A 12,320-nucleotide genomic window follows, 5' to 3' on the forward strand; every position below is an offset into this window, starting at 1 on the left:
CTCGCCTTCTCCCTCATCCTCTCCATAAAAAATTGGTTCAAAGGCCTCTGGGTAGTTGGTCTTGTTTACACAGGTCACATGAAGAGTGCAGCTCCTTTGTTAATAATTCAAGTAGTAATATTTGCTGATAACAGCCCACATTTTAATGGGCAGTTTAATGGGTAATGTCTCTTTACAGTAGAGGACAGTGCAGAGGACGAACTCATGCAGAAAATGAAGCTTTGTGTGTGTTTATGTGTAGTGTGTGTGTAACCTTACATGAGCAGTAGATTGGACTGGCCGTACTATTCACAAGGAGGTTCAAGATGCATTGTTGTTTACTGTGGTGTGCTGATGATCCAGCATGAAACCAGCCATCTGTTGTTAGCTTGAACCTGACAGGGAGGACAGCGAGGGTCAAATCAGCCACATCCTGGATTAGGTTATCATCCCTTCCAGCCTCTGGACGAGCTGAGGAACTCTTTTTTTCTCACTGTGTGAATTCGGAAAGGCAAAACAAGACTAAACATTATTGTCTGAGTTGACCTGGAGAGATCGAAGGTTTGTTAATGTTAAAAGTACTCCATACTGTGAAACTCCACCAGTGTTTTGTGGACTACCAAACTAAACTAGATCCTCCGTCGATGTGAGGGTGAGTAGATAATAACTGAATTTCCATTTTTCCCTTTAATACATGAATTTTCACAATGAGGCCATTGTCTCTTTTGTCTGTCCACTCCAGCCATGGTGTCCACTCCCGACAATAAATCCATTCGTCCAGTCAGCGCCCCCGTTATGTCACCGGTGTCTCCTGGGGAGGCAGCCCCTTCACCGCTGCTTCCCACCCTGCACTGCTTGGACCACCATGATGGCTCGACACCCAAAGGCCACCGCTCTGCGGAGAGAAGGGCTGAGGTAAAGGTGGAGAGTCAACCAGCTGAGCGCACGAAGAGTCACAGCCCCAGACCGCAGTCCACTCCAGAAATCAAGGTAGTGGACTGTTCTTTACAGTACTGTATTTGTTTTTGGTACCATCAGGTGTTCACTGATGGTGTTTGTCAACTTAAAAGATAATTTTACAAGTCAAGACAGTAACTATTTAATTTCTTTGGTTGTTGCATTCCAGATTGTGTTCTTTGTAAAAGTCTACTGTAGCTGTTGATTTTTTAAAATGTGCATTGAATAAATTACTTAGTCATAGCAACACATTATGTAGTAATATTTCCAAATCTCAAGTTAGCCTAATGTAGCGTCATATAAAATTATGTCATTTGGCTTTTTTTTTTTTTTATTGTTACATGCCATGATTACAGCCATGAAGGCTCTACCTTAATGTTGCTATCAGTCTGTCACTGACACACACTAGCCCCCATCAAAAAAACAAAAAAACAAAAAACAGTTGCCTCCTGGCTCTTGTCAAAAGATACTTTCCACTGAGCCTCACAACTTTGCAGGGGAAAACTCTGCATGGGTCAAATAAAGTGATGAAAGTATATAATAATACTGTGTATGCACATTGGATGAGGGACATATGTTGTAACAGTGTAACTGGTCCCACTGGAGTGAATGAGTCAATACTCGTACTGACTCAGAAGTGTGGATCTAAATTGGGTGAAGAAATGTAGCATATGCAGTAAGTTAAATAAAGAGCAATGGTATAATAAGAAGCCAAAAAAGCCACCAAGAAGGGAAGTAATGTGATTTTGCTTACAGGATGTAAAGTAGTGTGTAGAGTCTTTCAATAAAAACTAGAACATTTACGTTTAAAGCCACTGAGGGTGGACAGGGAGAACTTGTTCGGACGCGTGTTCTTGGCAACAACAATAAACCAATGTCCAATACGCCGGTCTCTTTGGGTGCAGTGACCCATTTATTTTCACATGTGCTTACCTTCACACAGGTACATCATTAAATCAATTATTCTTTCTCTGACAGGTTTCCATCACAGGCAAGTATCCATTGAACAGTTTCAGTTCCAGTACATTGTCCAACAAAACTTCCATGCTGCCACACACACGGTCAGAAAACTGTTTGCTTGCCCCTGTTCACACACCTGTTGCTCATCAGCTTCACCTTATATTACCTGTGTTTTATCTAGCGCTCCACCCCGTGTTCAAACAACAAAACTGCATTTCTGCATTTTACATATAATTATCTTTACAAAAAATAAAACAAACAAAAATATTACTGTGGCTCCAACACACCGGCCCCTAATTGTTAATGGCAGGAGGGCATAAACAATTCAGTACATATTTACATAATGGAGCCAATAAATCATTTGAAAATGAATCAATAAACCAAAAAAACTCTTTTATAGGTCAGAGGTCACCAACAATATCTGTTTAGATACAACTCATATTTCAGCTTCTTGAAGAAGACATAGTTTAGTCACTGGCGTGTCCAGTATGCTGGTCTGGGTTTGTACTTGTGCAGAACGCACAAGTCCTTTCCTGTCTGGGTACGTCTGTAGGACTTTTCCAAGCAACCAGGAATTGCGTGGGGCTGTAGGATCTGCAATAACCACAATAACTCCAGGCACCAGACTTTGTCTTCTTTTAGTCCATCGTTGACGCTCTTGTAGCAAAGGTAAGTATTCTCTTAGCCAGTGTTTCCAAAAAAGTACTGTACTTGCCTCCATCTTCTTTTGATGTACAGATCGGCCTTCTCAAACAGCCCGGGTGGCAAGACGGGTTTCCTTTTCATTGTGAGCAGATGAGGCTCACTATTTTGCTGTGATTTAAAGCAGCAAGAGCTTCTCTTAGCTCCCTTTCAGCTCCAGTGAAGTTGGTTCCATTGTCAGAACGAAGATGAGAGACCTGTCCTCTTCTACAAACAAACCTGCGCAAAGCATTTATACAGGAGTCAGTATCCAATGAGTAGGCAACTTCCAAATGAACTGCTCTACATGCCATACAAGTAAAAATAACTTAATAGCGTTTTTCCAAGTTAGGCCCTCTTTTGACCTCGATCGGTCCAAAATAATTCACTCCAACGTTGGTGAATGGAGGAAGATCTGGGACTTCCCACCATGGCCCACCTGCTCATGAATGTGCTTTAGTATTAAAGAGGACACATGTTGGTCTTTGGATAGAATGATGGGATGTTTTGTCTCCTCAGGCATGGCTGCCTTACTCAGTCTCCCTCCAACTCTCAGCAATCCATCTTCCAGAGTGGGGTCCAGTTTGCAGATCTGACTCTCTTTTTTTACTTCACCTTTGCCAGATGATAATGCAGCAAATTCGTCTGGGAGCCTTTCTCGTTGAGTGAAGCGAATGATGGATATTTCCACTTCTGAAAGATTGTCTGGAGTCAAATTCTGTCCTCCAAATGCAGCTTTAATGCGCTGCATTTCCTGTTCTACCTGGTTGTTATTGATGTTAGCATCCTTTTGACTCAGCTGTTTTTTTTTTCGGCTCATTTCCTGTAGAGCCTTCCTTATCTTCAGGATCCATGCAACTGACCTCTTTAACCTTTTCCAGTCAGAAAAGTATGTTATCAGCCGATGTGTAGCACTTGGTGTGTCCTCGACAATCACTGCATTAGCCATGAGCTCCTTTTTGACCTCTGGGTCATCGGCAGCAATGTCAGAATCCAAGCTGCTTGCTGGCCACTCCTCTTCTTTTTTCCACAGAAATTCAGGGCCTTCAATCCATCTCCTGTTAGTCAACAAATGATCCACTGTAAATCCTCTTGAGGCTTCGTCTGCAGGGTTCTGGGTGGTATGAATATATCTCCACTGTTGTACATCAGTTGCTCTTCTGATGGTAGATATCCTGTTCGCTACAAAGGTTTGAAATCTCCTGTCCTCGTTTTTGATATACTTCAAAACTGAAGTACTATCAGTCCAGAAATGTGATTTTTCAAATGGAAGCTGTAATTCCGCTCTGAGCATTATGTCCACTCGAACAGCAAGGACAGCAGCAGTGAGTTTTAAACGAGGAATCGTCACTTGTTTCAATGTTGCAACTCTGGCTTTGCCTAGCATGAAAGAGACATGAATACTGTTGCTGTTGTTGGTCGGCAATGAAGAGTGTCCCGGTGTGGTCCGTGGCTTCTGTTGAGTTCGTTGTCCTTTTCGATATCCTAGCAGGTGCTGTCCTGATTTTCCCACGTTGTCCAAACGATCCAACTCCAAACACAGAAATCCAGCGATGACGTCCAATCGATCAGCTGTTCCCGTGAACGGCGATCCCGGCGAGCTCCATCAAGCCAGTTTTTTGACTCAAACATTTACATTTAAAGCCACTGAGGGTGGACAGGGAGAACTTGTTCGGACGCATGTTCAACAAAAATATTACTGTGGCTCCAACATAGTGTAAAGTAAGGCCACTCTCTACATCATCGTAGTTTTCCTACTCACAGAAGAAAAGTTTAGATCTTTGGAAATATAGTTTAATAGCTACAGATTTTTTTTCAACCTTCCAAACTGTACATATCCTCTCTGTTTAGCAGGTAAAGGTCTATAGCTAGTGTTAAAGGAACACTTCAACATTTTGATGAATGCAGTTAGGCCTGAGTGATAAAACGATAGCAGTAACTATTGGTCATAGGCACATCATCGATGGCAGTAAGAAAGTAGTTTGATAAAATATGTCATAGTTTAATTTAAATACTTTGAATGCAAACCACCATTAAAACACAAAATGACCACACTCCCACTCATAAACAGCCTGTGATATCCCTTTATAATGGAGCATCCTATGATTGACACATAAACAGCCAATCCTTTAACAGACAAGCCCCACATGTGCTCCCTCCCTGGCTTACAAACAGCCCATTATATCCTGAGGTGCTACAGTGACCCATGAACAGCCAATCATTTCATAGGTGTGTTTTTTGATTGCACCATCAACAAGTGGGAAACAACATGGAGTTATACATGAGACAACAACCAGCCTGAGAGACATGTGAGACAAACAGAAACAGTGGCAAAATGAATGCAGGTGAAAAGGAGGAGAGGGACATTGCTGTAGCTGTATCGCCCAGGCCTAAATGTGGTCATTTACTTTTGTTGCAAAATAATGTTGAACTATTGTGTTAGGTGTTCACATGGAGCTTATTGTAGTGTACCAGAGGCACATGAATCATTTTGTTGTCAGTGTAGCCAGTAGTGACTTTTTGTTTTTATGGAAACTGTGCAAAAAAACATAGAAACTATTTTGTGGAAGGTTTTTAGTCCTGTTGTGCTTAGAATCGATGGTGATGTATAAGTTTTGTCTGTACTACCAGACAGTGGCCAGGAGAGAGCGGAGGCACTCGCCCTCCGTGACCACTGCCAACGGGGAAAGAGAGAAAAAAAGCCAGGTTTGTTTGTTTGTTTGATGCATGATCAAACTGAACTAGTGTTGGAACAAGTATGTCAATGAGGAACTAAACTAGATTTAAATAACTAAAGGATTCTAAAAATATAAATGTCAATATAATATATATATATATATATATATATATATATATATATATATATATATATATATATATATATATATAGTATTATATATAATATATTCATTGCATGCATTAAAGAAGTTAGAGCAAGAGCAACAGAGAAAAAATAGATACCATATAGTATGAGCAAGGACATTTTGGCAAAATGGAGATAACAAAACATGTACTGTCTGTTTTTGGAGGTAAATAAGGAGAAGAAAGAAAATCTAAATAAAGTAAACCACCATAAGAAAAGAAAAACCTGTATGATGTGTACAGTAAACTATGAAGTAGTGGCCTTTATTGACTCAAATGTTGAGAGAATCAGGCCTTTGTTTGGAAAGGCCACATATAAGAGAAAATATAAAATATATTGTTCACTAATATATCTTAAACACACTTTAGCAAGAAAATTACAGTATTACTTTAATTTGCTGTTAATGCAAAGTCTTCCTCCTTGTTTACCTGTTGTGTTGATCTATTCAGTATAATGTACATTAACCAGCAACAATTCACAATGACAGAATCATGTCATACTCACTACTCTGCTGATTATTTCCATTTTTTTTTTTTTATAATCTACCATCAATGAAACTCCGAGGGTATAAATTCAGTCATGAATTCAACCAGTATTTCTTCTACAAAGAGAAAAGTTAGAGTGATGTGAAAATGTTCATTATGCTGAATTTACAGTGAGCTCTTGTAAAATATAAAACCTCATTATTTCTTAAGACTGTGCCAACTTCACTTCATGCTGGCTACTTGGTCATAATATTAATACTGGCTTTTATTTGAGAATTTACAAGTTTTTGCATGATTATCAATTTTGGTGAAGTTGGGAAGTGTTTTTACAACAAACAAATGGTTTGTTGGACTGAAGCAGGGCTTTAACATACAGTAACTGTGTCTTTCCTCTGATGGGGGAACACTCTCCTCAGGACAAAACAAAGACGGAGATGGTGCGAGTGAGGAAGGTTAGCATGCTCCCCAGCCTGTATTCCTGCTGACTCACCATCCTCATCCCTGCATCACTTACACTTAAAATGACTTTTAAGTTGCTTTTCTGTGGTCTAACAGTGCTCTTTTCCATTGCAGACACCCGGAATGCTTTTATGATTTCTGGCTGTTTTTCTTTCTGGGAAGATTTCTACCATCATCATTTTAGTATGATCAGCTTGTACCATCGTCCTAACAGCTATACAAGAACTTAGTGTTTGACGAAGTGCCCCAGAGTGGCCAAAGAGAGAAAAAATACATACTGATGCCATGTTTCACTGTCTTACCTCGAGTTCTCGAATTACTGTTGGATGCCCAGAAGATACAACCAGTTTCCACAATTTGATTAAAGGAGTAATCTGTAACGTATTTACTGTTCTAAATTATACAATGACCATGAGATGTCATCAAAGATTAAGGAAACATACTAAATTGAAATACCTGCTTCCCTGCGAACAGCACTCCAGCCAGCATGTTCTCCTTTGAAATTTCCATTCTGGTGCAGATTGTCTGTTTTTGTTGTGGCCTGTGTGATTCCACACACTGCTTCATGTTTATTCACTTTACATGGAGTTAAATTAATGCTGAATGTTTGCAGAATGAGTTAGTGTCTGTTTATGAGTTGTAAGAAATCATTCATATTCTTTCAGAAGGAGCAGATGTTTTATAACAGTTAAATTGAACAAAATGTTAAGGGAGTTTGGCAGACTGTCAGTGAACTCAGGATAACAAGCTTAATTTTACTTCAACTGACAGAGTTATAAACAGCTGATCAACTTACAGTGAAGGATTTGTTCTGACTTGTCATTGTCAAAGTTTAATACTGAGCTCATCCTTGGCTCATGTCAGTTCATTGTCTCTGCCTGGCTGAGGAAAACAACTGGTTCCAATGTTTTGAATTGGGACTGCAGTAGCCATTTTAAACACTTGCTGCCAGTGTTACATATTTGAAAAAAATTGAAAAAGAAATCTCTGCACACCAGAATGTGTGACAGGTGTGTCGGAGGAAGATTCAACTCAAAGACAATTTGTTTTTTAGATGGGTTATTTGTTTGTTTTGTTTTTGCTGAGAAATATGTTCTGACTTAAAGACTTAAGTCATTAGAGTTATCCCTAGCCTTTAATATTTTCCCTCTACTATTTAAATTATATGAATGTTAACCTGTTGACATTGATTCTGTTTGTCCTGATATCCATGTCTGATGACCATTTAATGTTTTTTTGGGACAGATATATTTATTATAGGATGATGCATAAGATGATATATGATGACACTTTTTTACATTTTTTAACTTGTATGTAAGACAAAATCCATATTTAAGATTTATTGTGATTTAGTGTTTTTTTTTTCAGCTCTATTCTGGCTGATAACGCATTAATCAGATTCAGGTGTTGTCAATCTCAGCAGTCCTTTGATTGGGTGATTGAAAACAGAGGCCGTGTCTATGTTTGTGTCTATATGGAAAATGTTTGGATGCTGCCAGTTTACCTGATGAAGGTCATTTAGACCAAAATGTAGATATTAAATAAATGTATCAGCAGGAGGTGTTACATATTTAATACTCGTCCCCATGCTTGGTTTAATTTATGTGCACAAGATAAATGTATATACAGAGAAGCAGCACAACAGACTGGCCTATGTTGAACGCATAGGTAGACTATCAACACGCAACTTCAGTATGTCTTAATCCAAGTCTGCCCACTGTGCATAAAAACACACAACTCATTCAGCAACGCTGTTGTTTTTTTCTCTCTATGGCTACTGCAGGGTCCGTAGAAATCAGTTCTTTATGGAAGTAATTATTAATTATTAATTCTTTAGTCACTACCATTCCTGCAGCTCTTTTACAAAAAAGTGTTTTTCTAGTTTTTCCAAAATTCTCCAGAAATCAACAGGCGGGTATAGTGGTTCACAAAATAATGTTTGTGAGAGTGAGGACACCTTTGGCTGTTACACATATTCATGTGTTCATTTCTGTTTGGGACAATATTGATTGATTGGTTGGTTGGTTGGTTGGTTTTGTTTGATTGATTGATTGATTGATTGATTGATTGATTGATTGATTGATTGATTGATTGATTGATTGATTGAATCACTCCCTCCAGGATTTTGCTGATTTTTCTGTGATTATTGTGACCAGAAATACTCAGTTTGCAGTGGCCTTGATTAAAGTGTCAAGCTTTGTAGTTACATATTCAGAATTAATATAATATAATATACAATATATTGGCAGATATTCTCTTTTTTTACATAAATGTGGGCACTGAAATACTATTTCATGCTCATAAAATTACAACTTTATAAAGTAAATGTAGGATTTTAAAAATACTCGTATCTCTCCATGGTTTTATGTAATGGAGACACTGATACAGATATTTGTGACGGGCTCTACACAACATTGTGGAATATTTAGCAGCTAATAGTCAGATATTTCTCAGAGTGAGTGAATAGTAGACTTGGACTTCCACCTGTTTATAAACATGACTCCAGATGAATGCAAATCATGATCTGTAACGGTTGGATGTTTAAATAATATATTTGAATTTGTATATCAATATAACAGCTGATAATTTGTGTTCACAACTTGAATCTGCTGCCCCCAAATGGCCAAAAATTCTATTATTGCAATTTAAAATTATTAGATAATATCATGCCATTATGCCAATGTATCGGTCAGGCCCTGTAATTGTAATTTATTTGATCACTTTTGACATTTTAAGACAGATATTACAGATTTTTTTAAAATTTGCAAATTCCTGAAGTGACACACAGACACAGAGTGGTGCTGCTCCTCCTGTCCACTGCACTGCAGCAGCCTTTGCATGCACTGCATGTGACTGACTCACTCACAGCAATGACTGTGCCTGGCTGTTTCCACATGACTGGTGTGTGCATAGCTGATTCCTTCACCTGTTGCCAGCTGAACTGGGTACACTGGGAACTGTGAAACACACTCCGTGTTCCTGCAACCCCAGAGCCCTTTGTTTGTTTGTTTGTTTGTTTTTTTTTTGTGTTTCATGTCATTGCCATGGTCAGTGCTGCTCATTGGATTCCACTGCAAATCATATATTAAAATGTTTGGATGAACTTTGCATTTCTTTCAACCAGCTCTTCCTCTGTCCTCATTTTCCCACAGAAAAGAGCAAAGAAACTTGAGGGTGAAACTATTTATATCAGACATAGCAATTTAATGTTGGAGGTTTGTATCTTCAGTCTTCAGATATCTGTTCTGGCTATTTGCATGGACACAGTGATCATTTTCTTTTTGCTTTGATGTGTATGTTTCTCTTACTTTCTTACCTTGTTTTCAGCTTAATCCTAAAGGCTTGGCATGCACTATTTTCCTTTCTGATTCTCATGCAAGTAGCTTCACATCACTTTGACATTGTCTTTGTCATTTCGTATCCTTTTTTTTTTTTCAAATATATGATTGGGAAAGGTTTCCTTTAAGAAAAAGTTTAAACTGCAGCTTGCTTTTGGTGCTGAAACAAACAAAAGTACGTAAAACTGTCTGAGACATAAGCTATGACATCATCGTCTGGACTCACAGTACGCTCTCTGCTGGAATCAGTCAAGATATATAGGCCTGTTTTCAGTCATGTAAATTAGAGATTTGCAGAGTGGAAGTGTGCCTCTCCAGGAGGGCTACAAACTGCTTCAGAGGAGGCTCAGTGAATGGAAGTGAAAATGTATTAAATTAGTTATCAAAACAAGATCACATAGAGTAACCCAGATGTCAGAAACTAGTAAATGCCTTTGTACAGACCTTTTTATGTATTTGGTGTAGTCAGAAGTCTTGCAAAACAGCAATATCTTAATTGTTGAATGTCTATAGGATCAAATTACATTATCACGATTGCATAAACATCCATCAGTAGATTTGGTGAAACCAAACAAGTAAACTAAGATAAAAGAAAAAAGCAAATCCTTTTTGTTCTTTCCCAGTCATATATTTCCCAGTGAAATCACTTACAGATTATGGACACTGTTTCTCATTGGTCCTTGTGGTTGCTGAGGACTTCTAGTATCTTTTCCTTTGATTAATGTAATACAGTGGAAACCACTTACACTGACAGTTACAGTCAATGTCAGTGCAGGAATGGATCAAACATTTTGTGACAGCATCATTCAATGCTGTTATAATAAATAATTTGCTCATAAGAATCAAGAAGTCTCAAGAACAGTCGGCAAGTGATGAGGACAGAAAACAGACGGGCACAGAAGCACCTGTAGTTGAATCTGGCTCATGTAATACAGCCCTGAATGTGGAAGAAAAAAAGCAAATCTTTTTGTTTTTGTTTTTTATATTTAATAATTGTGAGTAAATTGATTTAATACAAATTGAATGGTGAGAGAACATTTTAGTATTTTCAGGTAAAAACCATTTCATTTTCAAGCACATTTTTTTACATACAAGATTATCTAAAAAAAGAAAAGTAAATTATGTCAACTAAAGATTAGAGTCAGCAAAAAATGTTAAAAGTTATTTCAAAGCTCAACAGTTTGAGTTGGGGTCAAAACTTATAAATCTATTGCAGTATGTTACCTTGAAATATTGAGTTTTCTCAACAGTTTTTACAGTATAAATTGATTCTTACATTCTTTAACTGTAAAAATATGTAGCCTATACACCAAAATATATTTTGTCAACTATGTCAATGAGCATCATATCCTATGGCTTGATGCCTTTTTGTCTAAATTGTGACGGTGGCTCGTCTTCTTGAGTCTCCATAAGCTTGCTGTGGCCAAAAGTGTCAAAAATGTTTGAGCACAAAGCCCATGACCTATAGTGATCAATTTGATCCAGACCGATATGACTGGTATAAGAGGTTTCCACTGTACTGTCGTCCTAACTCCCAGTCAAAGCTCATGCTGTGTTTACTCTCTGTCTGTGAATCTGAATTTCTGTTGCTGTGATCAGAAAGGGATGACATGTTAACATTACTACAACTTGTAAGCACTACTGTTTCTAAGTTTACCTTTTAAAACTGCATTAATTCCTATATTTAATGTTGTCATTGATTCAAAAGAGTAGTACTGTAGTATATAAAGGGTCATTCATAGTGACAAACCCACAGCTCAGAGTTTGTTTTCTAAACACCTGGCTTTTGGATACAACCTCAGCCTGCTATGAATGTGACATGTCACACACCTCTTCATGTGTTTTTACTGAATGTGTTTGCTTCTCCCATTCAGCCCTACCTTCATTTAAATATGCAGTAAATGAATCGATTACTTGGAGACTACTGTCACGCTGCCTTTTCTCATGACTACACATGATTAACTGGACATGTTGGGAAATAGTTTTTTAACCATTACATCCTGAAGAGCAGATAAATTTCAGATTGGATCTGCTGTATGTCCAGGATGTGTTTAGCCTTGCTCAGTTTACAGCTCTGCCTCAGCCCTGCTCTCTTTAAAGGGACTTTTTTGCCACTTTTCATGTGGATGTCCAGTCAGTGTTGAGGGTAAATGTAGTCAGCTGGAAAAATAAATACTTGAATTCTCCTGTCGCAAAATCTGTTGTTCTTCCACACAGTGATATCATTGTTGTTAAAGGGATAGTTCGCCCAAAAATGAAAATTCAGTCATTATCTACTCACCCTCATGCCGATTGAAGGTTGTGTTTAGTTCTTTAGTTCATGAAACACTGCTGGAGTTTCACAGGGAAACAGTGTTGCAGAATCGCCCAAACAGTGGAAGGGAATGGTGACCAATTTTCAAACATAAAAAAAAAACAGAATAAAAACACAAAATGCCTCCATACTGCTCGTCTGGTGTAATCCAAGTCTCATAAAGCCCCAACATGCCAAGTTGTCTAAAAAATGTTATTCACACCATGATTTCATCCTGAATCTTCACTGCAGATCCTTAGCTTGAAGCCATGTTCACGTGCACACTGTCTGAACTGGGCGTGTGT

The 12,320-nt window shown here is 38.2% G+C and overlaps 1 protein-coding gene across 5 annotated transcripts in view; it reads left to right on the plus strand.

The window, feature by feature from the left end:
- epb41a (erythrocyte membrane protein band 4.1a) overlaps positions 1 to 12,320 on the plus strand; it is an 82,248-nt gene that overhangs the window by 32,829 nt on the left and 37,099 nt on the right. Inside the window, exons 12-16 of one of the 5 annotated variants that reach the window (XM_084738492.1) lie at positions 722 to 969; positions 5,209 to 5,283; positions 6,342 to 6,377; positions 9,537 to 9,599; positions 9,712 to 9,759. In XM_084738492.1, the coding sequence (XP_084594618.1) occupies positions 722 to 969; positions 5,209 to 5,283; positions 6,342 to 6,377; positions 9,537 to 9,599; positions 9,712 to 9,759 (470 nt within the window). The remainder of the gene's footprint in view (positions 1 to 721; positions 970 to 5,208; positions 5,284 to 6,341; positions 6,378 to 9,536; positions 9,600 to 9,711; positions 9,760 to 12,320) is intronic. The other 4 variants (XM_084738487.1, XM_084738488.1, XM_084738489.1 and 1 more) reach the window with 4 other exon arrangements.

Source organism: Lutjanus erythropterus, chromosome 16 (assembly GCF_056507025.1).
Source record: "Lutjanus erythropterus isolate fLutEry1 chromosome 16, fLutEry1.hap2, whole genome shotgun sequence".
Taxonomy (NCBI): domain Eukaryota; kingdom Metazoa; phylum Chordata; class Actinopteri; order Lutjaniformes; family Lutjanidae; genus Lutjanus; species Lutjanus erythropterus.